Consider the following 26165-nt stretch of genomic DNA (forward strand, 5'->3'; position numbering starts at 1 on the left):
TTCTGCCATAGAAAAATGTCCATGGTATAGTATTGAGAAGTGAGAGAGACAAGTCACAGAACAATACACAGCATGTGTATTATATGTAACATATAACTCTCTTGTAAAAACAAAAAAATAACATTAAAAAATCCACTTCACACGTGTGTGTTTTCAACATTTTTCAAACAATACATAAAACAATAAAAATACAATACAATTTCAGTCTATATAATGCTTAGAGAATGAGGAATTCAAGTTAATCCATATTTTTGGTTGATTCAGAGGTAGCCGTAATTACATTTATAGAGCTACAGTTCAAACCTAGGTCTGTCTGGCACCAGATTTTTTCACTACAGAAAAACCCCTGGTAGCCTCCCTTACTGTTTAAATCCCTAAATGAAATTGTTCGGGGTGCCTGGGTGGCTCAGTGAGTTAAGCCTCTGCCTTCAGCTCAGGTCATGATCTCAGGGACCTGGGATCAAGCCCTGCATCAGGCTCTCTGCTCAGCGGGGAGCCTGCTTCCCCCTCTCTCTCTCCCTGCCTCTCTGCCTACTTGTGATCTCTCTCTCTCTGTCAAATAAATAAATAAAATCTTAAAAAAAATAAATAAAATGAAATTGTTCATTTTCATTTACTTCTTCCTCATAGTAGAAGGTTACCTGGAAAATGTCATTTGGTTAAAAATTTTGGTCTGTTGAGTTCCATCAGTTAATGTTCTATGTATTTATCCCCTGCCCCACCACCTACCCAGTATAAGAAATAGCTTATCACCACTACCTTTTTGGCTCCTCTGTGTGATCCTTCCAGATCTCAATTCTCACCCCTTCTCCTTGCTTTTCTTTAGAGTTTGACCATGTATGTATACATCCCTAAATGATATATTATTTATCAAACCTTTATAAATGTAGGATACGTATTTTTCTGGGACTTGCTTTTTTTGTATTCAGTATTACATTAGTGACACTTGTCTATGTTAATGTATATAGATCTACTTCATTTATTTTCAAGGTTATATTCTTTCTTTGTATGACACTACCACAATTTCTTTGTCATATAATCTTTCATTGAAGAATTTCATGGAACAGTCTTAAATAAACTACAATATCATGGATGCCATAAACTACTGAGTACCTGCAGGCATAGCCCCTGTTATCTGTCTGCTCAGTTTAGCAATGGGAGAAACAAACAAACTGAAGAACTGCTATAAGGCATTTAAATAATAAGTATTGAAATAGAAGTGTAAATAGAAGACTGTGGAAGTATTGGGGAGGGCCAGATTAACTGACTGGAACAAATCTTTGAAAAGATATTATTTAAACCAAGTCTTGAAAAAATAGAACTTTCAACAGGTAGATATAGAGAAGTTGAAATTTCTATGCAAAAGAATCACTTAAGCATAAAAGTGGGAATGTAAGGACAATATTCAAATAATGAATAGCATGTGTGTGCCTGGACTGTAGGTTTTTGAAGGTGGCTTACCCAGGTTAAGCAGGAACATAATTTAGAATCACACAGATCTGTGATCAAATTCCAGCTCCATTTTTTTAATTGGCAGGGTTACTTAACTTGACAGGTGACTTGACCCTGTTCTCTCATCTGTAAAATAAAATTAATAATTCCTACCTCTCTGAGTCATTGTAATGATTGTATCTCTAAATTGGAAATAAGATATACAGTATCTGGCACAAAGTTAGTGCTTACTGCATGTCATTTCCCTTCTCTTCCTTGACATTGACTTGAGTAGGGGTTCTTACACTTTTGTTTCTTATGGAATTGAATGGATAAACAACGGAGAGTAAATTTTTCTTGGAATTTCTCTTCAGTCTCAGAGCCCCATCACGACACGTCGCTTCCTGTGGAAAATCAGCAGCTCTCTGACTCAACTTGTTAGCATTTTCATTGAATTGTTCTCTTTCTAACTTGTATATGCAAATATCAATTCCCATACTTTCAGAGACAGCCCAAACTAGGATATGAAACTCAGGCTAAGGAGTCTGAGTAGCAAGAGGGAAGAATATAGACAAGATTTCTGTTTGGTTAAACTGAGCTGAAAAACAGCATCAAGAATAGGTTTTTGAAATTGAGTCCAAATCTAATGAGTTAGGTGTTCCCAGTCTATATCTATATCTATACATAGGTGTTCCCTTTCTATATCTAGAGGCAGAGCTGATGTCAGAGTGTAGAGACCTCTGGCCTATATATTATTTGGCTAGCATGGAAGATCATTGAGCAACTCATGTCCAAGGGACTTTATTTTATTTGATGAGGGTGAGAAAGCCAGATGAGCCAGTGAATATACTAGGAAGAAGCAGAGTGTGCATGAGTTAAACAGGGGTGTCCAGAGTTGAATCGTATCAGCAAGAGACAGATCTGAAAGCAGGCGTAAGCACATAAACAGGGCATATTGGAGTTGAAGATTAAAAATCTGTAAGAGGAATATATCACAATTCAATTAGTTATCAAGCACTGATTATGGACCAGGGGCTTTTCTCTTGGTCCTGGGGATATACAGGTGATATGCCATAGGGGAGTTCAAAATCCAAGGCAAGAACCAAGAAGTCTGTGTGGGATTAAAGAATGAGGTACAAACATCCATTAGCAGAGACTTGACTGTGAAGATATTTTTCAAATCCATCTCTAGGCTATTTCCTCTGATTTGTTTAGTAGTCAGGACTGATTACAATAATGGAAACCCAACTTCAAGTAGCTTAAGAGGAATAAAATTTTTTCAGCTCATATAACCAATCAACAAGATGGATGTGGTCTTAGGAAAGCTGGAACACAGGTTGGAACCATGGACTTGAATATTGTTAAGACTCCTACTTAAGCCTAGTGTTCTCTGCATGTCAGCTTCATTATGTACAAGATGGAAATCTGGCTGCTGCTGACTACTCTGGTCTTTCAACCTTACAAACTGCCTAACTGAGTAAAAGGGAAAGGATCCTCTTCTGTCTACTTGCAGTAAATGTTTAAAACACAAGGAAAACTCGAGGATAGATCTGAATTGGCCTGGTTCCTATACCAATGTCTGGACCAGTCTCTGTGGACAGGGAGGGTGTGAGGTATTGACCTACACTGATCAGATGTCCATCCTTTGAAAATCACCGTGGCTAATACTGCAGTCCAAAGGTAGGAGCTTCTTTTGAGATCAAAAGTCTAGATTGGGAATAGAAAGAATGATCTCTTCAGATTAATAAGATTGCAGTATGGACATGGCCACTGAGAGAATCACTGTGAGCCAGTCATTCGGACATGTGTCAGCTCTGCTGGGCAAGAACACGTATGGTCTAAAGATATTCAGGTAGGGATAGGTACTTGGAAACATTAGGTTGAAATGGAAAATACAAGAACAATTGTGATAGTAACAGGTACGGAGAGGCAGTTCTGAACCAGCTGAAAAACTTAGTTATTTTCTGTTGCCTATAGAACACACTTGAAAATACTTATCTTTTTTAGTTGAGATCCTTCACAATCTGCCTTTCCAATATAATCTTCCTTTTCACCCTGTATGTGAATTAATTCTCTGATGCAGCCAGAGTAGTAGGTCTACTGAGCAAAGAACCCTGTGCTGAAGTTACCCTCAGTCCATTTCTATTTGTGTGCTTATGCGCTGCCATTACTGAGAATGCTTTCTTTTTCTTTTTTTTTTAAGATTTTATTTATTTATTTGACAGAGAGAGACACAGTAAGAGAGGGAACACGAGCAGGGGGAGTGGGAGAGGGAGAAGCAGGCTTCTCGCCAAGCAGGGAGCCTGACGTGGGGCTCAGCTCCAGGACCCTGGGATCATGACCTGAGCCAAAGGCAGATGCTTAATGACTGAGCCACCCAGGCGCCCTAAGAATTCTTTCTTGATACACTCCTTTATTCACCAAATATGTATTGATGCTTCTATGTTTTAAAAAGGTATTCCCGATACTGGCTAGGATGATAAGAGAGACATGGTCCCTGCCTTCAAGGAATTTACATTCTGGTAGTGTTGGGAAATCATTATATAACTATATAAATGATCTTAAAATTAAAATTATAAGTGCTACGGAGAAAAAAAAAGACCTAATGTCATCTCTAGGACCAAGGATTGAGCTAAAATCAGAAAGATAAGAAGGAATTAGCCGAGTAAAGATATGGGAGAGGGCAGTAAGGAAAGGGAGGGAACCATGTGTACAAATGTCATGAGGTGAAAAGGATAAGATATTTGAAATACTAGAAGAAGTACAGCGTTGCTGGAGCAAGAGAGTAAGAGGCCAGAGTGGGAGGAGATAAGGATCCAGATCATCTAGGGCTTTGTTTGGCATATTAAGGATTTTGGTATTTTTCCTAAATGTAGCTGGGAAATATTAAAAGGGTGTGATGTGATTAGTTTTATCACACCTTTGATGGCTATACAGAGACTGAATTAGAGGGGTATGGGATTAGAAACAAAGAGACCACTTAGGTTATTGCAGTCATCTAGGCTAGATATTATTGCAAGTGGAAAAGGAAAGAATGAGATAGATTCAAAGTGCAATTTTGAGTTAAAAATGGCAGGATTTAGTTTGTTGGATATGGGCAGGTGAATCCTAGGTTTTTGGCTTTGTGAAAACTAGCGGATGGTTGTTGCATTCACTGGAAGGTGATGCCAAGAGGAGGATCAGATTTGGAGACAGTGATAATCATATTAGTGTTGGACCTTTTCATTGTATTAGAGGTGTTTTTCAAACATCCAAGTTAGATGGCAGATGAACAGTTAGATATTAAAATCTGGATCCCAGTATTAGAGTCTAAACTCTTCCCTCTGCTCATTCAAACACTACCTATTAAATCCTAGCTTAATCTACTACTGCCATGAGATGTCACTGAGTTAGTTTTCCCATTCTGAGCTTGCCTTCCTAGTGCTTGTTGCCTAGACTACTCCTTAGGCTCCAGTTATATACTGTGCCATGTGTATGTAAATCTGTCTTATTTCCATAATCAGAAAAAAAATTTTTTTAAGTAGGCTCCACATCCAGTGTGGAACCCAATGTGGGGCTTGAACTCATGACTCTGAGATCAAGACCTGAGCTGAGATCAAGAGTAGGACACTTAACCAACTGAGCCACCCAGGCACCCCAGAAATCTAGCTTTTTGAAATTTGAGACCATGTTAGATTAGGCTATCCCTCACTAACATCACCAGTTATACATAGAGTTAGAGTTCATTTTACTTGGAACAGAGTGAATGCATATCCTTTCTGCTACTAAGCAGTAGATAGAAGCAAAAGGTGTTAAATACAGATGACCGGGATTTGAATTTTGACTTCACTAGAAATGAAGTGGCCATAGTCAAGTGGCTTAACTGCTTCAGAGTCACAGTTTCCTTAGTAGTAGATTTAGAATATTAATCCCTGCCTCCAAGAGTTATTGTGAGAATTAAATGCAAAATTGTTAGGTTTAAATGCATAATTGTTAGGATTAAATGCATAATGTATGAGAACTGTATAGCATAGTTTATGGCACATAGTAAGCACTAGATATGTACTAATAGTTGTTATTGTTATTGTTATCATTATTGTTGTTGTTGTTATTATTATTATAGGGCTCAGAAGCTACCAAAATTTACTGACATCCAGTGGCTAGGGAAAGGTGACAAATTAGTCAAAACAGAATTCAGTAAAAGCACATGCCTACTCTTCCATGCTTTTTTCTGTAATAGGATTTCTTGTCATTCTCTAGTTCACAGATCAATTTGTCTCCTTTATCTCTGGCTGGACTTTGGCCCCTAGTTTTAGAGACAGTCTAGTGGAGTCAGTTTGTTTCTTAAGTTTTACGAAGCATAAATTAAGGTGTGGCTGAAAATCACAATGTAGGAGTTGTGTGCACATGTGGATACATTACATACATAGGTACCTGTTTCATCATTTTTATTAAGAAGATCCATTTCTGATGATGTGTGCCATGTATTGGTCACTGTGTGGCTGACAAGTAAGAAGAAATCATTCATTTGCAAGGAGAGAAGCATATTAACTCTTAAAACTAGTAAGGGGTACTGTTAGCAAATTACTTCATTGCTTTAATTGTGCCCTTGTCACCCTACACGAATGTATCTGAACACTAAGTAGCTTTCTGTCACCTTGCTAAGAGAACTAGGATATTTCTTTTTTAACATGAATAACCTTGGGGGAGAGCGTGGACTTTTTTCTTTATTTGTATTAAAGAAATATTTATTTGTGGAATCACATTAGGAAGTATATGGTAGATGTAATTTGCTACTTCCACTTATAAAAATCCAGAATATCTTTTAAATGACTGGTAGCAATAAGAAAAAAAATTACGATAAATGTTCTTCCAACTTTAATCCTCGCATACTTTATTTATGAGTCCCATTTTATACTTAAATTATTCTACTAATTCTTATTGTTAAGGGTTTTTTTATTGAAATGTGGCTTTGGAATCTAGTGGTATATTTAATCTACTGGTAGACAATATGTATTTCAGTTTCATATGTGAATAATTAGAATTCAAAATGGCCTTTCCAGTTAGTTTTCTTTTCACACCTCTCCTAAGGCCAATTTGAATTTTATGTAGGTTAAGAAATAAAACTGATTTCCTAGATGAATGAAAGTTATCTTTCTATAATTTTAGCCTAATGCTAAAATTAAATTGTTCACAAATGGACTGTTTTAAATAACCCTGCCCAGACTTGAAATTCTTATGGCAAATATTATTTGGCATTTATATAGGATACCCTATTCAGAATGGGCTTTTATTTATTGATTATATATCATGAAGTGGAACAGTGATATGCTTATAATTTTATAGATTAAATTGTGGAGTAATTCAATTTTTCTTTTCCTCCCTCCTAGCAAGACCCAATCACTGAAGACTGCCTTCCTCCTTTCTCCCTTACCCTCAAGATTATTTTCAGCTCCCAAGTATTTAGCCAGAAATCTTCTGGGAAGCAAAGTGAATGCATATATAGGGGCCAAATGCAGCATATTTTAGCATAGCTTCCCAGGGTCCTCAACTTCCCTAGTGGAGGATGCACAGGGGACATCATTTTCACATAGTAAATTGCACTTGTTACAAGAAACTAAATTCCTGGGTGTTACTGCTTTCATATACTCAAGGTTCAACAGAGGCCCTGGCAGGACCCTGAATTAATACCCAAATAAAATACATAGATAATAATGCACAAATTAATATGCAGATGAAAATCTGTGTGATTCTGATGCCAAGTTTAATCTGACCTCCGTTATTACAAATTTATTCCAGCTAGAATATGAGCTCCATTGATGGCAAGGGTCTTTGTTTTGTTCATTGCCTTTTCTCTGGTACTTGGAACACTGCCTGCCACATTATATGGCTCATAAATATTTGCCTAACAATTAATTTCTTTATATTCTGTTTTAAAATTCAGAGCTCTAGAATTTCCAGGCTGCTTTGTAGATTTCTGAAAAATTCTTATAACTTGGTTGTGTATAGATGAATGATTCTGGAGTCCTTATGTATAGAAACAGTAAGCAGCATGGGATATAATTTGAAACAAGTAAGTCCCAGTTCCTTAGCATGGCATGTAAGGCCCTTTGTAAACTGCCTCCTCTACCCACATACCTGCAGTATAGACACAGAGAATTATTTGCTATTCTTTGAATTCACCATTCCCTTGCATGTATCTTTGCCTTTTAACACAGAGATTCTCTCTGCCAGAAATGCTTTTACCACCTTTTTAAGATGGTGAAAGGCATGTTTACCACCAGAGGCATATTCATTCTTTAAGATGTAGTGCAAAGTATCATCTACTCTCTGAAGCCATTCTCATCTTTCAGGCTGGATGAGTCCCTCACTTCCCTTAGAATCCATAGTCCTCTGTGTACAAATCTGTCCTGGCACTTACCTCCTGGTTTTGTCATCATTTCAATGTGTGCAGTAGATTGTCAGTCCTTCCAAGGCAGAGAATAGGTCTTTTTCCCCCTTGTTCTCATCTGCCTGGATCCTACCATAGTGCGTATTGCACAGGAGGTGCTTAACAAGTGCTAACTGAGTCACTTCTAAACTGCGTGTGTGAAAAGTAAGGGTGTAAGTGTTCTGTTAAAAATGATACTGTACGGTGTCTGGGTGGCTCAGTGGGTTGAGCGTCTGCCTTTGGCTGGTGTCAAGGTCCCAGGGTCTCGGGATTAAGTCCTGCGTTGGTCTCCCTGCTCAGTGGGGAGCCTGCTTCTCCCTCTGCCCCTTCCCTCACACTGCTCTCATGCTCTCTCTTACTCTTTCTCTCTCAAATAAATAAAATCTTAAAAAATGATACTACTCTGTAATTTTGCGTGGGTTTGGAAAGAGTAAGTATACAAAACCCAGCTTAGATTTATCAGATTTGCTAGCATAGTGCTGCTCTTTGAGGCAATTAGCTGAAAAAAGGAACATTTGAACAAAAAAGGAGAATTAAAAAATGGTGGGAGGGTTCTAGATAAGGAAGTGAAAGTATGGAGATTAAAATACTGGATGTTGGATATGGAGTGGGAGAGGTTAAAGGACAAGTAAACGGACAGAAGGAACTGACTTACCTTAGAATCCTGTCTAGGACAAACCTTGGAACTAGTGAAAGCCAGCAACTTTGTCCAAAGTGAATGTCCAGCCAAACAGATGTTTTGTCAATGTAACATCACATCTCTGCTTGGCTGTTTTTTTTGGAGTGCTTTGTCCCCCGAGATGATGATTTGGGAATTGAGTGGAGACAACTGTTCAGTCATTGTGTAGACTTGAATTGTATATCAGTAATGTCCTTGAACAATCCTCATAGATTATTTGACCTGCAAATCTTTCTAAAAGCTATAAAATGAGCATGATTGCATTCATGTTTATAAATTGTCCATTGTTTCTTAAGTGCCTGAGATGTTCATTTGCTTATTCGGGTTAAATGTTCTGAGCAACGTGAATAAGGAATTGGGCCATATAAGTTTCCAATTCAAAAGCACTAATGTTATTGTTGCTGTTTGTATTTGTTTTCTAGCTTTAAGAGGTTTTGAAAAACGCATTTTGTGGAACTTGCCTGCAGTATTAGCGCTAAATGATAGCCAAAGAGAAGCATGCTTTTATCTAATTTCATACCTCCTTGATAAATTTAAAATAAAGAAAACTCCTCCTCAACATTTAATCAGAAACTGTAGGATATTTTCAACTCGAAGTCTTTCTCTGAACGCTGTAATACATGTAAAATTCTTTGTGTATATCACAGATTTAGGCTCAGTCTATTTAGCCTGAGATGATAACACTACCTTGCAAACAGGAAATGCCCCCAATTTGATCTGATTGTCTCCTGTGGCGGGGTGATAATGTGCTGAAGTAATACTCCAACACGCAATTCCCAATGAATAATACTCATCTCATCTTTGTTAATGTTGTTAAATAATTTCAAAACTCTCCTTAAGGCAGCTGCTGTGAGCTAGGGAGCTAAACACAGGAGAGGCCAACGTTTTCTTTTATTTGTCTGCCTGTAGACACAGATGTTGTTTGTGTTGTCTAGAAACACAGAATATGCTCTAAAATATCACTGTTATTTTCAGTTAATCAAAGTGACATGATGCTGGTGAAGTGAATCCATAAGAATTAGTACCAAGTGGATAATACTTCAAAAGGAGGTATAAAAATACATTAAGTCATACAAGAACTAATGAGCTAATAGATGTACAGCTTAAGGGTTTCTTTTTTTATACTGTCAGTGACAAAGGAAATGCCCATTGTCTCCCAGCTGCCATATCCCTCAAAGTATTTTGGCGGCTGGCTGTGAAAATCCAGATGGAAACAGCAGCAGCTGAATGAGACCTGGGAGCCGAGAAGCAGGAAGTTCTTTCACCAGCCACACATACATTGCACAAATGAGAACTCGGCTGTTAATTTGAATGTGCTACTTATTACTTCATAATGCTGTATAAGGTGATTAGGATTCTGTTAAATTTGTTCTGAGTTCACTTTGCCAATTGGTATCTGTGTGGCCTTTGGACAGTTTACTTAATCTCTCTTTGAGGCTTAGTAGCTTTTTTAAAAAAATATATAAATAGAGATAATAATAACCTTTCTTGGGGGCACCTGGGTGGCACAGTCAGTTAAGTGACCCACTCTTAGATTCGGCTCAGAGACATGTGATTGAGCCCGACGTTGGGCTCCACACTCAGCATGGAGCCTGCTTAGAATCTCTCTCCCTCTGCCTTTGCCTGCCCCCTCCCCACTTGCTCTCTCTATCTTTCTCTCAAATAAATAAATTTTTTAAGAAATTTTTCAAAAAATAATAGCCTTTCTCACAAGGCATACTGTGAGGATTAAATCAAATAATGTATGTTTTGGAGCCTGGTCAATAGAAGATGCTAAATTCACGTTTGGATGTACTTTCTTTCTTTTTTAATGTGTAAAACTGCATGTTCCTTGGTAGCTTGACCTCCATCCACTTGGGCTCTAGGACTGGACAATGTGTGCTTTGAAATTAGAGCTAGTAGTCCAAGTGGCTTAGTCTAAAACCTTGTACTTTGTCAGGTTATGAGTGAATTTCCAGGTAACAAAGGTAGATTAATTTCCCAATTTCCACAGTAAATAGAGAATGACCTTTCTTTCTAAATATAAGTTTGTACCGGCAGGACTATAATGTAATCACACTCTCAAAAATAATTCTATCATTTCAGATCAACTATACTTCAGAATGAGGTCAACAGTGGCCCAGATTACTAGAGTGTTTGACTACAATGCTGCTGTCTCTATATAATAACCCATGCAGCCATTGACTATATAATATATGTATATACGAGCTACTAAAGAGCTGTTGCAGAAATCAGTGGTAAACAATGGGAATATCACTAACCTCTCATTGTTGAGAAGTAGATTTTGAGAGTTGTTTAAAGAGTAGGGCTGCATTTGCACTAAATAAACCAGATCCTCTCATCTTAGTCTTTGAAACAGATGACAAGCATTTGGTCAGAATGATTAGCCAGGATCATGAGAGAAATCTGTAGCTATAAAATAAAACAAAAGCAGGTAACTTGCTACATGGGAATGGCAAATGTGTGTCACAGGTATGTAGATGACCTGCTTTATCATGGTACTTTATTGCTCAGCCCAGATTGGCCCAGAAATCCTTCATGCCACATTAGGATCAAACCTAATTTGTTGATCATGTGTATATCAGTTTATAATGATCTGAGCATTTTGGAATTTCATTGTCTAGAATTGAAGCCCTTGTGATTCCACTAGAGTGAAGACAAAATGGCAGACAAGTCAAGAGAAACTCATCTATCATTTCCCTCATTCGTGGCAGTTTCTGAACACAGATTGATTTTTTAGTGTTATCAATCATGTTACTTTGTTCCATTGTTTCCAGTGTTCAACTGAGACATTTAAATTAAGCAGAAAATATTCTTATTTACTACTCCTATTTTCTGAAAACTTGCTTATCAAGGTATAATATACAATAAATTGCCTATTTGTAGTGGACAATTTGGCAAATTTTGATAAATATATAGACCCATGAAAATATCAAGACAGTCATTATAGTGAACTTATTTATTACCTCCCAAAAGTTTCCTCTTGCCCCTTTATAATGCTTTTCTCTCTGCCACTACCTATCCACCCCACTCCCAGGCACCCACCGATCTGCTTTCTGTCATTAGGATTAGTTTGCATTTTACATAAATGGCTTATGTACCAGGGCTCAAGTTACAATTTTTCCATTATGATGGTTTGAATGCAATACACATTTAGTAGAAATGGTACTTGGAATTTTGAATTTTGATCTTTTCCCAGGCTACTGATATAGGCTAAGAAACTCTATCATGATGCTGAGCCAGAGCTCCCAGGCAGTCATGCAATTACCAGGGTCAACAACTAGTACACTGACAACCTATAAAGCCATTCTGCTTTTCACTTTTAGTACAGTACTTAAAAAATAACATGAGATATTCAACACTTTATTATAAAATAGACTTTGTATTAGATGATTTTGCCCAACTGTAGGCTCCTGTAAGTGTTCTAAGAACACTGAAGGTGCACTAGGCTAAGTAAGCTATGATGGTCAGTCAGTTAGGTATATTACATGCATTTTTTACTTCCAGTATTTTCAACTCACAGTGGGTTTATCAAAATGTACTCAATGCCCATGCATCATGAGATTTTTTTTTCACTCCAGCTGTTGGGAACAGGGACTATTTCCAGCCCTGTTTCAGACTCAAAGTTGTTTCCTTTAATCCTTTTAGGCGGTTTGTTGTTCAATCTCAGGTGATTTTCTTCCATGCTTGTGCCAGTCAGGACTCCAGTGACTAATGGAGGTTTGGAGTGGGGGAGCTCTGCAGGTCTCTGGAGTTCTCTTTCTATGTAGCTCTCTCCGGTTTGGCACTTCTGTACTGCAAATTCTAGCTGTCTTGGCTTTCTCAGACAAGCAGGTCCATCTCCTTAACTTAGAGAGGCTGCTGGGATCCACCTATGTTCTTCCTCCCTTTGCTGAACCCTGGAAAATCTTCGCAGACAGTAAACTGAGGCAATCATAGGGCTCATCTCATGCATTTCCCCTATCTCAGGAATCACTGTCCTTTGTTGCCCAATGTCCAAAACATGTTCATTTCTTACATTTTATCTGGGTTTTGTTGTTATAGTTTCAGGTAGGAGAATAAATTTGGTCCCTGTCATTCTGTCTTGACTGGAAATCAAGAATTTAATGATTTAACGTTTTAAATTGTCTAGAATTTAGTGCTTTCCCATAAACAGAATTCACATTCAGAAGTCCCTGATGTGTGTCCTAAGAGTTCTTTCCACAACCTTTGCTCAATTGGAGAGTTTCTTTTATATTCCTGAAAAAAACATTTCATGAAAAGTCTTTCTGAGGAGCCACCTACTCATACTCTAGGACACTCTCCAGATTTGTTAAGATAGTAATTTCTATCTGGTAAATGGTATGAAACTGATGGATGAGAAGGATGAAAGAAGTTTCCACTCAAGCTAGCTGAAAGATTGTCTTTACCCAGGCTTTTACACTGGTTCTAAGAAGCTTCCCAGTTCTATACCCTGGGGTATATTTTGAAGAATTTTAATACGGAGTCATTTCCCAATTCATTAAACCAAACAATATAGTGAGGGCAGCTTCCTTTGTGATACTATTTCAGTCAGAAGACAATAGAGAGAACGTGTTCTCCATTACTCTGATACTGCTATAAATTGTTTTTCCTGATTCCACAGCCAGTGGGCTGCTATCTCTCTCTTCTTGGCAAATTTGTGGAACATCTATCATTTGAAATGCATAGCTGATTTACCAAAATAGCAATTTTTCAATTTGCAGTAGTAGGCATTGTTTTATGGTAAGCAAAACTATCTCATATGCATTGGAATTATATTCACAAATTTAATCCTTTCAAGAGTGCTTCCCTATTAACTACTGACTTTAAAACTTTGGTATTTAATGATCAGTCCTTGACTAGAATTATTCTAGGGCCTGAGGGGATGACAAAACTACACTATATTTATGTAGTCCTTAATAAATCATACAAAGCTTTGTGGAAATTATCTCATTTGATTTTGAGAGATACCAGTAAGTTTAGAAAACACCGTAGGAAGTCTGGAGGTCTGATTTAGTAGGTGATACAGATGATACACATGTAGACAAAAAAGAAATATACAGTCAGGTATAAAAATATATAGTAAAAATTAGAAATGCTGTGGATGAGGAGAAGATTATTGAAAGAGGGGAGGAGAAATTTGGAGAATTCTTTGTGAAGGTACCAACACAGGCTGGATATTAGGAATCAGATTAGTGAAAAACCAGAGAGGGGGGAGGTATTGCAGGAAGCCGGCACAATATGTCCAGAGATACACAGGCAAAGGAGAATGGGGCATCTTTAAAAGATGGTAAGAGGAACCCCATTAAAGAGCAGAATGTGGTTTATTCAGTAGTAGTAGTAGTAGTATAGTAGTAGTAGTTGTTGTTGTTGTTTTAATAAACAATGACTCCAGTGCACAATTCTATCTTGGTATCTTTACTCATTCATCACAAAATAAATGCTTACAGATTAGTGTAGAATGTTACAGAAGTCACACTGTTTGCTTTTCTAAGTATGGTTTGAAGCACTCACAAGTGTTTTTTGTGGTCACTTAACTCTTCAGCTCACCCGTCTTGCTTCTGTAAGTGGACTTGTGCCGCAGATTAATGCCGTTTAAAATTCACATGCACACACACATTAAACAAACAGCTTCACATGCTTCGTGAACATAATGAAAATGCAAAAGTATACCTGGAAGACCACAGTGGTCAATAAGAATTCAGGATTCGAAGTGTTATGAACAGTCAGAAAATTGGACCAACAAAGGTAAGAAATGAGAAATTTTTAGGGCCATTGAGCACCATGCATTTTCAGTGTTCAGTAGCCCTGAAAATTTCTCATTTAGGCCAGGAAGTTTCTGTCTCATTCGAAATGTTGAAATAAAGGGAACATGCACAGGCTCTCATTGATCTAAATTTCTGTTGAAGTGCAGGACCTCCCACCATCTTTTCTAGTCCCTGATTATTTTTCCAGACTCTTGTTATGAAGACTATAGAGCAAGCCTCACATTTTTCACTGTGGTGGGAACTGCTGTGTGTTAGTGTCAGAGCGAGCTCGCCCATCTGTGAGCACACTCTAACTGCGTCCTGCACCGACGTGAATACTAGTTCAAGGAAATAGGCAGAAGTTGCTTCTTGCCATAGTAAATGTCCTTCCTTCTTAGCTTGCTGAAGGTTGTTCTCCTAGCTCTCTAAATATGATTGGAGTCCCTTTTGATTCCTTCCAGGTTCCTACCTCAACTCCCTTCCTTTTGACTTTCTGTTACAATTCTGTATCCTTCTTTGGTCTGAGCCATTTTGACAGATTTGCAACTCAGTGTACTCCCAAGAGCATCCTCTTTGGCATTAACATGGTCTGTTAACTATTTTCTGGGTTGACTCCAGTTAGCCAATATTGGCTACAAAGCATAAACATTCCTACTTCAGGCTTTTAACTCTGCCCAGATTTTTTTTTTTTTTTTTTTTTTTTTTTTTTTTTTTTGCTGTGCTTGTCGCTGTACTGACAGATGGAGAAATCTTGAAAATTAAATAGGGCATAATTGGTAGATCCTGAGTACCCAGATAATGGGTACATTTGAAACCATGAGTGGGGAGATTAGGCTTAGGAAGCTTTGCTGTTTTCTTTAAGTCCTCTGATAACCACAGGCCCCAGATGTACATGTGGGAGCACTCTGTCTCTCACTGCTGTGCCCCAGAAAAGACTGATAAGCCCTCAGCAGAAAAATAAAGGTCACGTCTGGTGGTGTGCCTTTATTACTTTGTTGTTATTTGGACCTTTAACAAAGCTCTCTGTGGAACTTGCCAAAGGACATGACGTGGTCCTGTTAACTCACTCTGCTCAGTGCCTCGTACAGTACTGTGCATTCGATACAGCTTTTTCTTGAAGTAAGAGAAGAGGAAATTAAATTGGGCTAATTTTCTAAGACTAAGAGGAATCAGAGAAGTCTATTTTGTTTTGTTTCCTTGACTTGAAATTGAGTGGGTGTTCAGTGGAGCTGTGTTTAAGTAAACTTACGTGAACTTGTTTGTTTGACAATTTGATAGCATTTTATATTCAGCCCACTACACTGAGAAATACAAAATGGTACCCAACAGTGAAAATTATCTGTGTTCTTTCTGGTGTTGCTCACTTCTTTCCTTCCTTCCCCCTTTACTTTCTTCCTTCCTTCCTTCCTTTCTTTCCTTCCTTCCCTCCTTCCTCTCTTGCTTAAGATTGTATTAACTCATTATATTTTTCCCTAGAGCCGGTAATGAATTATTAGTGGGTCAGTGATACTTTTTAATTGTGTGACTTTTTATTCATCATGCTATAGAGTACAGTTTGATAGCCATGTTTATAAACTGACAATTTTATGTCTGATGAATAATTATTTATTCAGTTGATTTTATTATGTTATTTACTTTACATACTCTATCACTACTCTTGCAATTCACAATGAATACCTAAGCTGTATCAATACTTTAATATTGCAAGTCTTGTAATCATGACACAAGATCTTATTTAGCTATCATGTGTGATTATCCTTCACAATAGAACTGTGAATAGCACCTTGATTTACAAAACCACTAATTCTTTCCCCATTTGTAAATATTAACCATTCCACATTTTGCAATAACAGGGCAAGCTATAATTACAGAATTTTAGAACAAGGGAGTTACCTAGAGATCGATGTCCAGGTAGACCTGAATATTTTACAAGTGGGGAAACTGAGACCCTAAGATATTAAGTGGCTTATCCAAAAACAGCATGGCTAATTAGAAACACCTGCTTTTGCATGTAGTCCATAAGGCTTCTTATGAATCACAGTAATTAAAGCTAATAATTTTATTCCCCTCCCTCTTCCTTACTTTGGAAATGGACTACACTCTTTAGAAGTTAGATCACAAATTACTCATGTCATGCGTAAGATTAATCATGCTTTTTGGCATCCAATTATCTATTTGGAGTGTGATGCCATAAAGCTCCCTTTTTAGAGGAATTTTGGAGGGGTGGAATTTTAAGGAAAATAAAATCTTGAGCTTATTGAACTCAAAATGGCATTTCTAGAAAAATGCTGATATAGATAACTATGACTTTCCCTTTCAAGTTTTGATAAATGACTTCTCCAGGCTGAACACCTGAAGATCAATCCCTAGATTCAGAGAGAAAATTCCATAGTTCATTTTACTGGGCACTTTATAGCATTTAAAAAAATATATTAATTTATTAGCATTAATAGTGGCCTAAAGTGATCCTTTGTGCCAGATCCACTCAACTTAGTCTCATAATCCCCAGCTACAGAACGTTCTCTTAGATGCGGAAAGTTCACTAATAATCAGTGTCATTCTTTGTTTCCCTCCTACAATTAGCTTTCAGCTGTTTATGTTCCTAGGGAAAAAAGTGCTCCCTAGAGAATCACAGAGAAGTCATGCATCAGTTAGCCCTGATTGCTTGTTGACTTAGATAGAAAGCAAGACAGCATTTTGACTACCGTTTTATTCATGCTACATGAACTTTCTTCCACAGGGAGGAAAAGAGTAGGGCCTGCTTCTAAGTCAAGACCTGTGGCTCCACCTATGAAAATTGACTGTGTCTCTGGTCTCCTCACTGTCCAATTTCCTGGTGGTATAAAATCCACTAAAAGAATTTTATAGAGGTATAATTAAAGTACAATAAACTACACACACTTAAATTGTACAACTGATAAACTTTGGCATGTATACACATGTGAAACTATTGTCACAATCAAGACAGCAGACATGTTTCCTTGTGCACCTTTGTCCTATACTTCTCCCTCACTCTCTCCCTCAGGAAACTGCTGATCTATTCTTTGTCACTATAGATGGGTTTGCATTTTCTAGAATTTTGTTTAAAGGGAAGCATACATGTAGACATGCTGTTGGTCTTCTTTCCCATAGCATAATTGTTTTGCGGTCCATGTATCTTGCCATGTATCAGTAGTTCATTCATTGTTAGGACTGTGTAGTATTCCATGCATCCTGTGTGTATAGCTCTACCACAGGTAGTTTATCCTTTCAGCTCTTCGTGGATACTTGGGTTGTATCTTTTTTTTAAGTTATTATGAATAAACCTTATTAACAACCTTGTATATAATTTTGTTTGGACAAAAGTTTTCATTTCTTTAGGATAGGTATCCAGGAGTACGTTGATCTCTTGTTAAGGATTGCTTTACCTTTTTAGGAAATGGGCAAATTGTTTTCCAAAGTGGTTGTACCATTTTACTTTCTCACTAGCAGTGTATATGGTTGCTCCACATCCTTGTCAACACTTGGTGTGGTCAGAAGTTTTTTTAGCCATTATGGTTAGGACTGTAGTGGTATCTCATTGCAGTTTTAGATGACTAATGATGTGGAGCATCTTTTCAGTTGCTTATTGGTTGTTTGCACACCTTTTTTGTGAGGCATTTTTTCAAATCTTTTACCCCTTTAAAAACTGGATTTCAACGTATTGATTTGCTCATATTTTGTCTCTTACGAGACTGCAAAATAGATTTTCATTATAATAAAATTTAAATACATATTTGTGAAGCCCCAAGTACTTCATTCACTTGGCAACATCTGTATCTGTTTATTCTTGAATTATAATTTCTTATGATACCAATCTATCTTTTTAAATCTTAGATATCCTAAGAGTGTACTGTCATTTCTCTTATGGTTAGGTTTGGTAAGAGTAGACCTATAATAAATCCAATTGAACTTCATCTTCTCTAGGGAATATATAGTATTTTAGGTAACAAGGTTATATGTGCAAGGCTAAAAACAACCACTTAAGGTGCATTGTAAGTGCTTTATAGAAAATGCATCCTATGGGAATTTTGAACACCACTGAGACTTTTGTATATTTAAGGAAATAATTCACAGTGGTAACGTTGATTTTAAGAAAGGGAAGTGTTCAAATCCTTTACTGGGAGTAAGGGAAACTTTTTTCTTTTCTTTCTCTCCTTTTATTTTTGTTTGAACATTAAAAAAACATCTGATAGCTTACTTGGATTGTTACTTTTTCTAATTATGTATCAACAAGGGAAGTGTATTTTTACCAGGTTGTTTTAATTACAGAATTTGTAGTTTAATCTTGTGTTCAGATCAGACTATTGCTCCAATGGAAATCTTACATGAATTTTTTTTATCATATTACACCACATTTCCTTAAAAGGGACAAATCCATGTTCAGATTTCTTTTTGAATGGGAAATAAATCTCTTTAACAAAAAGGCATTCTTCTTACATTTGCCAGTGATCTTTATTTTTTAACCATATCTAGTATTTTATTATATAAAATGTCAAATTGGCTGTGTATTTATTTTTATTTGCTCATCCTTTTCCAGTGAATGTCTTTACCATGACTCAGATGCTCATATTGTAGTCTTTGGAAAATAACATCTCAGTGTCATTGTATGAGTGAAAATAAATGCAAGGCTGTGCTTTTGAAAGTAAATTTCCTAATTAGTGCCCTGAATCCAGGGGAAACAAATGGGGACACTTCATAGCAATTCAATTCAAGCACTTTCTTTCTTGTGTCTCCAAATAGAATTACAGCTGGTTGCTGCAGAATCTTTGGTAATGCCCCAGTAAGGTTGTTCTCTCACTTTGTCCCTTTTCCTGGCTCCCACTGACTTCAGGAAATATCCAGGGATGGAGTTTTCAAGGTGTGGTCCCTGGGCCATGAGTATAGGCCTTACCTGGGAGCTTGTTAGAAATGCAGATTCCCAAGTCTTCCTCCAGACCTTCTGAATCAGAAACTGAAACTGGAGGGCAGGCACAGCAATCTGTATTTTGAGAAGCCTTCCAGGTGATTCTGAAACATGCTGAAGTTTGGGAAGCATTGGTCTAGGGGAGTGAAGGAAGTCGTGAATGCAGGCCTGTATAAAATTCCTTCCCTGCAGCTTTAAGCTGACAGGTTCATGGTCAGGTTGCTGTAGCAACAGTTGCTCAGTAGGATTGGATAATGAAACATTGTGAAATTAAGAGGCATGAATATTAACTGATCACAATATTCTAGATCACTAAGATTTATATTGGGCAAAATGGATTTTTGCTTTTAGCCTTATGTCATGGAGAAGCACAGTTTCCTGAGGTTATATGTTTGACAGGTAGAAAACACGTCTATTTTTAATTACTGCTTTGGAATTTAGACAAATTTCTGTGGAAAAACAGAATTACTCTTAGAAACATGCAGCACAGAAATCCTAAGTAATGAGCTTAACAGTGACTTATAACCCTGAGAAAATTAATTTATAATTGAATTATCCTAATACATTATAGTAGCCTTCTCTGCCCACGATATCTGTTTCATAGAGCACAGTGCTGAGCACCTAATGGCTATTAAATAAGCATTAAGATTTGATTCGTTAAATCTTTTTTTGGCAATTATATGTCACATAAACAGCTATTTTTAAAACACATATTCATATTCTGCACTCTTCTATCTAGTGCATGGTCTGTCTATATAAATTCTAACACTTTCTGTATTCAAAGAATTGAATTCATTTTAGGGTCTGCATTTTATTGATATGTGCTAAGGATTAGATGCACTCAGTTAAGCTTCTTCCCAGCCAAATGACATACCCTGTCTCTGATGTCAGTCTGAGAAAATCCTATATAGTGTACAACATCCCCGGATTACCTTATCTAAGTATTACATGGACATTTCAGATGATATATCTTGGCATGTGGTCATTTTTCATTAACTTATTAGGGACTGTTAAAGCATTTTTCCCCCTTTCTGACACCTTGCCATAATTGAATGCAAAATTGAATGTAAGACTGAATGCCTGATATACATACAGTAAGTGGATGGGGTTTCACCAGTGTCTAGAGGACACCGTGCCCAGATGGGTGTTTTTAGGAAAAAGGGATCTGTTGCTACCTGCCATGTGCAATAGACAAATGACACCTACACTTTGGACCTTATTTTCCTCAACGGTAAAAAGAGGGGATTCATTACATCATCTGCAATATCCTAAGCATTATATGGATCTAAGACTTGTGGGGGGGAAATGGGGGGAATCCAAACTGTGAAGATCTGCTAAGGTGAAATATACAATTGAATATTTTTTATGTATTTGTTAAAATGAATGAATGAAATGAATGGATGAAACAGAATCATTAGCCTCAGGTAAGCCTCAAACTCCTTTGGAGACTATGGGGAATAATGATATTAAACACTCATAGTTTCAGGTGGTTAAGCTAATGTGTTTTGGGAAACACTTTAGAGAAGTATGTTTAAATATGTAACATTTTCCCCCAGATTTTTCACATTGAATTATTTATTCTTAATCCTAATCTGTATGAAATACTTAGGAAAGCCAATAGTTTTATTATTTTAAGCATAGGTGTGCTCTACAGATCATATATATTCTTCCTAGAAGAGAAAAATCTTTTAAAGGACAGCTTTCTACACTTTATACTCGTCTGCATTCACTTATTTCATTACATTTTGTGCAACCTAAAATTGTAGCTATAAAGCTATTTTGGGCATGCTTTTTCCAGAGCTTGTAAGAATCAACAGGAGCATAATTTTAAGCTACAGAAGTGCAAAATAAGCACAGAATCCTAGCTACCATAAATAAAAAGGCCAGAATTCTAAGTTTGCAAAAACACATAATTACTAGCGAGGGGGGGGGCGTAAGGATAGAAAGTAGAATTTTATCGGATCTTTCTTCCTATTTCTAAACTTTTCCTGTGAACTTCGTTTCTTCTCAGAGATGGAATTCTGTGAAGCTCCTCACGCTCTGTGTTCTGGCTACCAGACAGACATGCACAGTGTTCCTCGGCACGGGTACCAACTAGAGATGGGCTCTGATGTGGACACAGAGACCGAAGGTGCGGCCTCACCTGATCACGCTCTGAGAATGTGGATACGGGGGATGAAATCAGAGCATAGTTCCTGTTTGTCCAGCCGGGCCAATTCTGCACTGTCCTTGACTGATACAGACCATGAAAGGAAGTCGGATGGGGAGAATGGTAATAGAACTATCTATACTGTTTAAGTAAAACCCAGAGAAAATGCAGTTTTTAGCCTCTGTTTTGTTTTTCTTCCCTCTTTCTGCTTATCTTTCATGTAATGTACAGCATAGAAATGCAGGTTAGTGAGTTCCCATGGACAAGGTACGTACCCAAGTATCTGGAAAATAGACACCCTTATTTGTAATAATAGATAAAATACTTTTTATTTCTGGTGATCCCCCAAAGGAAATAATCTCATGTCATCATCGATATTATGCATGTCATATTTATTACTCACCTTTTATTTTCATCTTTATTTTCCAGTGCACTACTAGTGGTATTTATTACAGAAAGTGTTCATTTCGTGTATTTTGGCTTTACATCAACATATAAACAATGAGATGAATGACTGTATACCAAGTTGTTCTGTATGTGCTTTCTGTTTTAATTCGGATTAACCTGTCAAATGTACGGACAGATTCAAATTAACCAGGTTAGACTGAAACAATAAAAAAAAAAGCCCAAAAGGTAAATTAACTTCAGCCATTTGCCAGACACTAAGTAATAATACCAATATCATTAAATTACTATTATATATTCTTTTTTAAGAACTTTTAGAAACAGAAAAATTTTGTCTTTTTGAATTGGTGAGAAGAGGTTAATTTATTTTACTTCTGTCCCTACTGAAGAACAAAATGCTTTCATAAAAAGCACATTAATGCTTATTTTTTTTAATTTTATAATTTTTTTCATTTTATTTTATTTTTCATCATGATAAGTGTATTTTTTAATTCCTTTCCCCCTTTTCCCCCACTCCCTCACCCACTAGCTCTCTGGCAACCCTGTTTGTCCTCTATAGTTAAGAAACTCTTTCTTGGTTTGTCTCTCTCTTTCTCTCTTTTTTTTTTTCCAATTTATTTATTTTCAGAAAAACAGTATTCATTATTTTTGCACCACACCCAGTGCTCCATGCAAGCCGTGCCCTCTATAATACCCACCACCTGGTACCCCAACCTCCCACCCCCCCGCCACTTCAAACCCCTCAGATTGTTTTTCAGAGTCCATAGTCTCTCATGGTTCACCTCCCCTTCCAATTTACCCAAATTCCCTACTCCTCTCTAACGCCCCTTGTCCTCCATGCTATTTGTTATGCTCCACAAATAAGTGAAACCATATGATAATTGACTCTCTCTGCTTGATTAAACACAGTCTGTGCTCTTCATTCTGTTTGTATAAACTTCATAGGTCCCATTACTGTGACCACAGGTCTCCTCTGTTAGCAGTGGCTAATTAGTGTTTTCTCAGGTGACAGAGCGGTAGCCAGCCACCCTATACCTACAGCTTTTTCTATTCTGTCCTCCTCTGCCTTGTTCAGCCCATAGGGGACCCTAGCCACAAGGATATAATCTGGAATGACCATTTATCCAGTAGTTAGAATATAACTTCCTTTATGTTAGACCATAACATTTTGTAATATCACCAAGTATGCTTGGAGTCTTCTTATTTTTTTTTTTTAGTTTATTTTCATGTACGTATGTATGTATGTATTGCTGGCTTTGGCCAAGAGTGTAGGAGGTGAATTATGGAAATGAGAAGGGAACATAGGTGATCTATGTATGTATGCATAGTCATATAAGTGAAAGAGCATTAGGATGGAAGTAATGAGACCTTGGATTAGTCTCTAAAGTTTTCTGGGCTTCAGCTGTGAAACAGAAAAAAAATGACCAAATTCATGTAAAAAGGGTGTTAGATATTCTACATCACTGAGACTTCTTGTACCTCATGTCGGTATTGACATATGAAGTTATATAGCAGTTCACTGCATTAAAACATTAAAATGAAAGAAGTTTCTCCTTGGATTTCCACCATTCTTCCACTTCCATAAGACTCTAGGTGTATGGAGTTTCTTTTGAGGTAATGGAATAATTCATCAATATATTGGTGATGGTTGCAGAACTCTGTGAAAATACTAAATACTACTGAATTATACATTTTAAGAAGATGAACATTATGATATGTGAATCATATTTCATTGAATCTGTTATTAAAAAAATACTACCAGATGAAGGGTAGGGATTAAAGATTGAAGAATCCCAGATACATTGGATAAGGATTAATTCGTAAAATGTTTAATATTACAGGTTTTAAATTCTCTCCAGTTTGTTGCGACATGGAGGCTCAAGCTGGGTCTACTCAAGGTAAGTGTCTCCAAATATTTGACCACTGATTATTTTTACCTCACCCCATCCCTGACACCCATCCCACAAAATGGAACTCTGCCCCCCGACAAACAACACACAGGGCTGGTTATTTAACCTGTCAAAGATTAGTTCATTGGCTGCTTATTGGTTTGCATTTCTCTGGAAAACTTCATGTGTGTGTGTTGGTAGTGAAGAAGAGGTGAGGCAAGAGCTCCGGACAAGGACAAGATAAGATCCAAGCTGAGGAAACATTGATTTAGCATGGAGGTGTAGATCTTAAATCAAGATGAATTGCGTTAGGCCTTATGATTTCCTACTTTATCTATGATTTTTTGCATGGCTGTAGTCATTAATTTAATTCAGATATTGTCGTAGCTTTACAACACCTAGCAAATGGCTTTGGTCTTTTCTTCAGATGCTCTGGCTTGGGTTTAGAATCCTGCTATATCCGTGTCATCAATTATAAATAGCACCTTCAATGAAAGAAATGTTGTTCATTCTTCCCTGTAAACCTCTGTTTATATTGTATCATTTTTTCAGTGAGGACTATTGGTGTCCTTTTTACTTTTGTCTTCGCTGCGCTCATTAGGTTTTGCCTCTTTTCCCGAGGCATGAAAGAAAGCAATATTTATAAATGATTTTGATGCAAATCAAACTCTCGAGGGGGAGGGGGAATCCTCATATCTGACCACAAGGCAATGACTCGAAATTGGAAGGTGGCGGGGGGAAGGGATCAAAGAAAGATATATCAGAATGAGCTTTATTAAAATGCATATTCTCCCCCCCCCACCATGAGAACTGATGATTGGAGGGAGCCACTATACTGTATCACTGTGTCTTATTCATCGGATGTATTAGGGACTTTCAAGAATGAAACTATTCAGTTTCATTTGACCCTCAGTCTAATCAACCATCTGTCTACCTTGACAGTATAATACTATTTACTGAGACAGAGTTGGAAGACACAGGAGTAAAGGACATGCATCCTTTATTTTCCTTGTAGGTTTATTTTCCTTATTGTTTGTTTTAGGAACTGGATAGAGTATCACAAAATTGGGCTGGGCTGCTAAGGAAAACCAATGATTGAGTCTGCTAAAAACTCATCTTCACTGTAAGACTCTATTGGCCCAATAGTTACCTCCAAGAATGATTTCAACTTTTGAGAGGTAGTAGAGCATAGTGATTATAAGTTTGGACTGTGGAGCCAGGAGACCTAGGTTTGAATCCCAGCTGTGTAATGCTGGGAAAGTTCTATAAAGTTTCTGTGCCTGAATTTCATCACCTGTAAAATAAGGATAGTATTAATGTCTACCATGAGGATTTTGTGATGATTGAATAAACTGATGTATATAAAAATATGGAATAATATTTGTAACATGTAAGTACAATTTGAATGTTCATTATTATTATTGATGAGCACAACACAATTTCCAAACAACACTTAGTATCTTTGTCTCATATGATCTTCTGATCACTCGGCGAAATAGATTCTCTTGTTATATGTGAGTCAAGGAAGCAAAGAAATGGCTATTTAGAAAATAATCAGTTGCACTTAACTATCTGGTTTCTGAATTGCAACTGATTATTTTCCAAATAGCCATTTCTTTCCTTCCTTGACTCACATATAATGTGAACTTATATAACTTTTTCCTTCTTGGTGAGAGTTCTATACATCTTACTCTGACTCCTACTACTAATTTTCAATAAAAAGTATACAATTTAGAATCTTAATTTATGATCTATAGTACGATTTCACCAATTTGATTCTATAAACTTTCAATCAGTTATAACCAGGTGTGAGCAGTCTTCAACATTTCCCTAGGTTCTCACAGAGAAGGTTTGAGTTAAGATTAAAATATAAATGGTTGGTGCGCCTGGGTGGCTCAGTGGATTAAGCCTCTGCCTTCAGCTCAGGTCATGATCTCAGGGTCCTGGCATCGAGCCCCACATCGGGCTCTCTGCTCAGCAGGGAGCCTGCTTCCCTCTCTCTCTCTGCCTCTCTGCCTACTTGTGGTCTCTGTCTGTCAAATAAATAAATACAATCCTTAAAAAAATATATAAATGGTTTTTCTAAAAGCATATTAATTTGAAGAAATAGTTATTTTCAATGAATGGAACTTAATTTTTTTGTGCAAATGTTGCTATTCATTTCCCATTGATCTCATCCATTCATGGAAGGAGACCTAGCAGGGCATCTTTTTCATTAATCTGACTTTGTATATACTATATTTAAAAAGAGTAAAATGGCGTAAATTTTTAAGATTTATGTATTTTACTATTTCAGACTCCATGCCACCCCATCCCTGTGCCTCAGTTAGTGTCAATGACTCTTTCTTTCATTTCCATCCTCTTGTACATTCTGATTTGGGGATTATTGATGAAACAGTGGCCAAAATATCATAGACCAGCTTAGGACAATTTAGGCCTCACTCCTATAAATGTGGGAGAAAAGTGAAGATTGGGGGAAATTGTTAATTTGTTAATAATAATAATAATAATATTTATATTTATATTATTTAA

The 26165-nt window shown here is 37.0% G+C and overlaps 1 protein-coding gene across 1 annotated transcript in view; it reads left to right on the forward strand.

Annotated features, from left to right (window-relative positions):
* Nucleotides 1-26165, forward strand: part of TENM1 (teneurin transmembrane protein 1) — a 792472-nt gene that overhangs the window by 282774 nt on the left and 483533 nt on the right. Inside the window, exons 4-5 of the mRNA XM_044235713.1 lie at nucleotides 21202-21462; nucleotides 23586-23642. Of these exons, the coding sequence (XP_044091648.1) occupies nucleotides 21202-21462; nucleotides 23586-23642 (318 nt within the window). The remainder of the gene's footprint in view (nucleotides 1-21201; nucleotides 21463-23585; nucleotides 23643-26165) is intronic.

The sequence above is a fragment of the Neovison vison genome, chromosome X, assembly GCF_020171115.1.
Source record: "Neovison vison isolate M4711 chromosome X, ASM_NN_V1, whole genome shotgun sequence".
Taxonomy (NCBI): Eukaryota; Metazoa; Chordata; class Mammalia; order Carnivora; family Mustelidae; genus Neogale; species Neogale vison.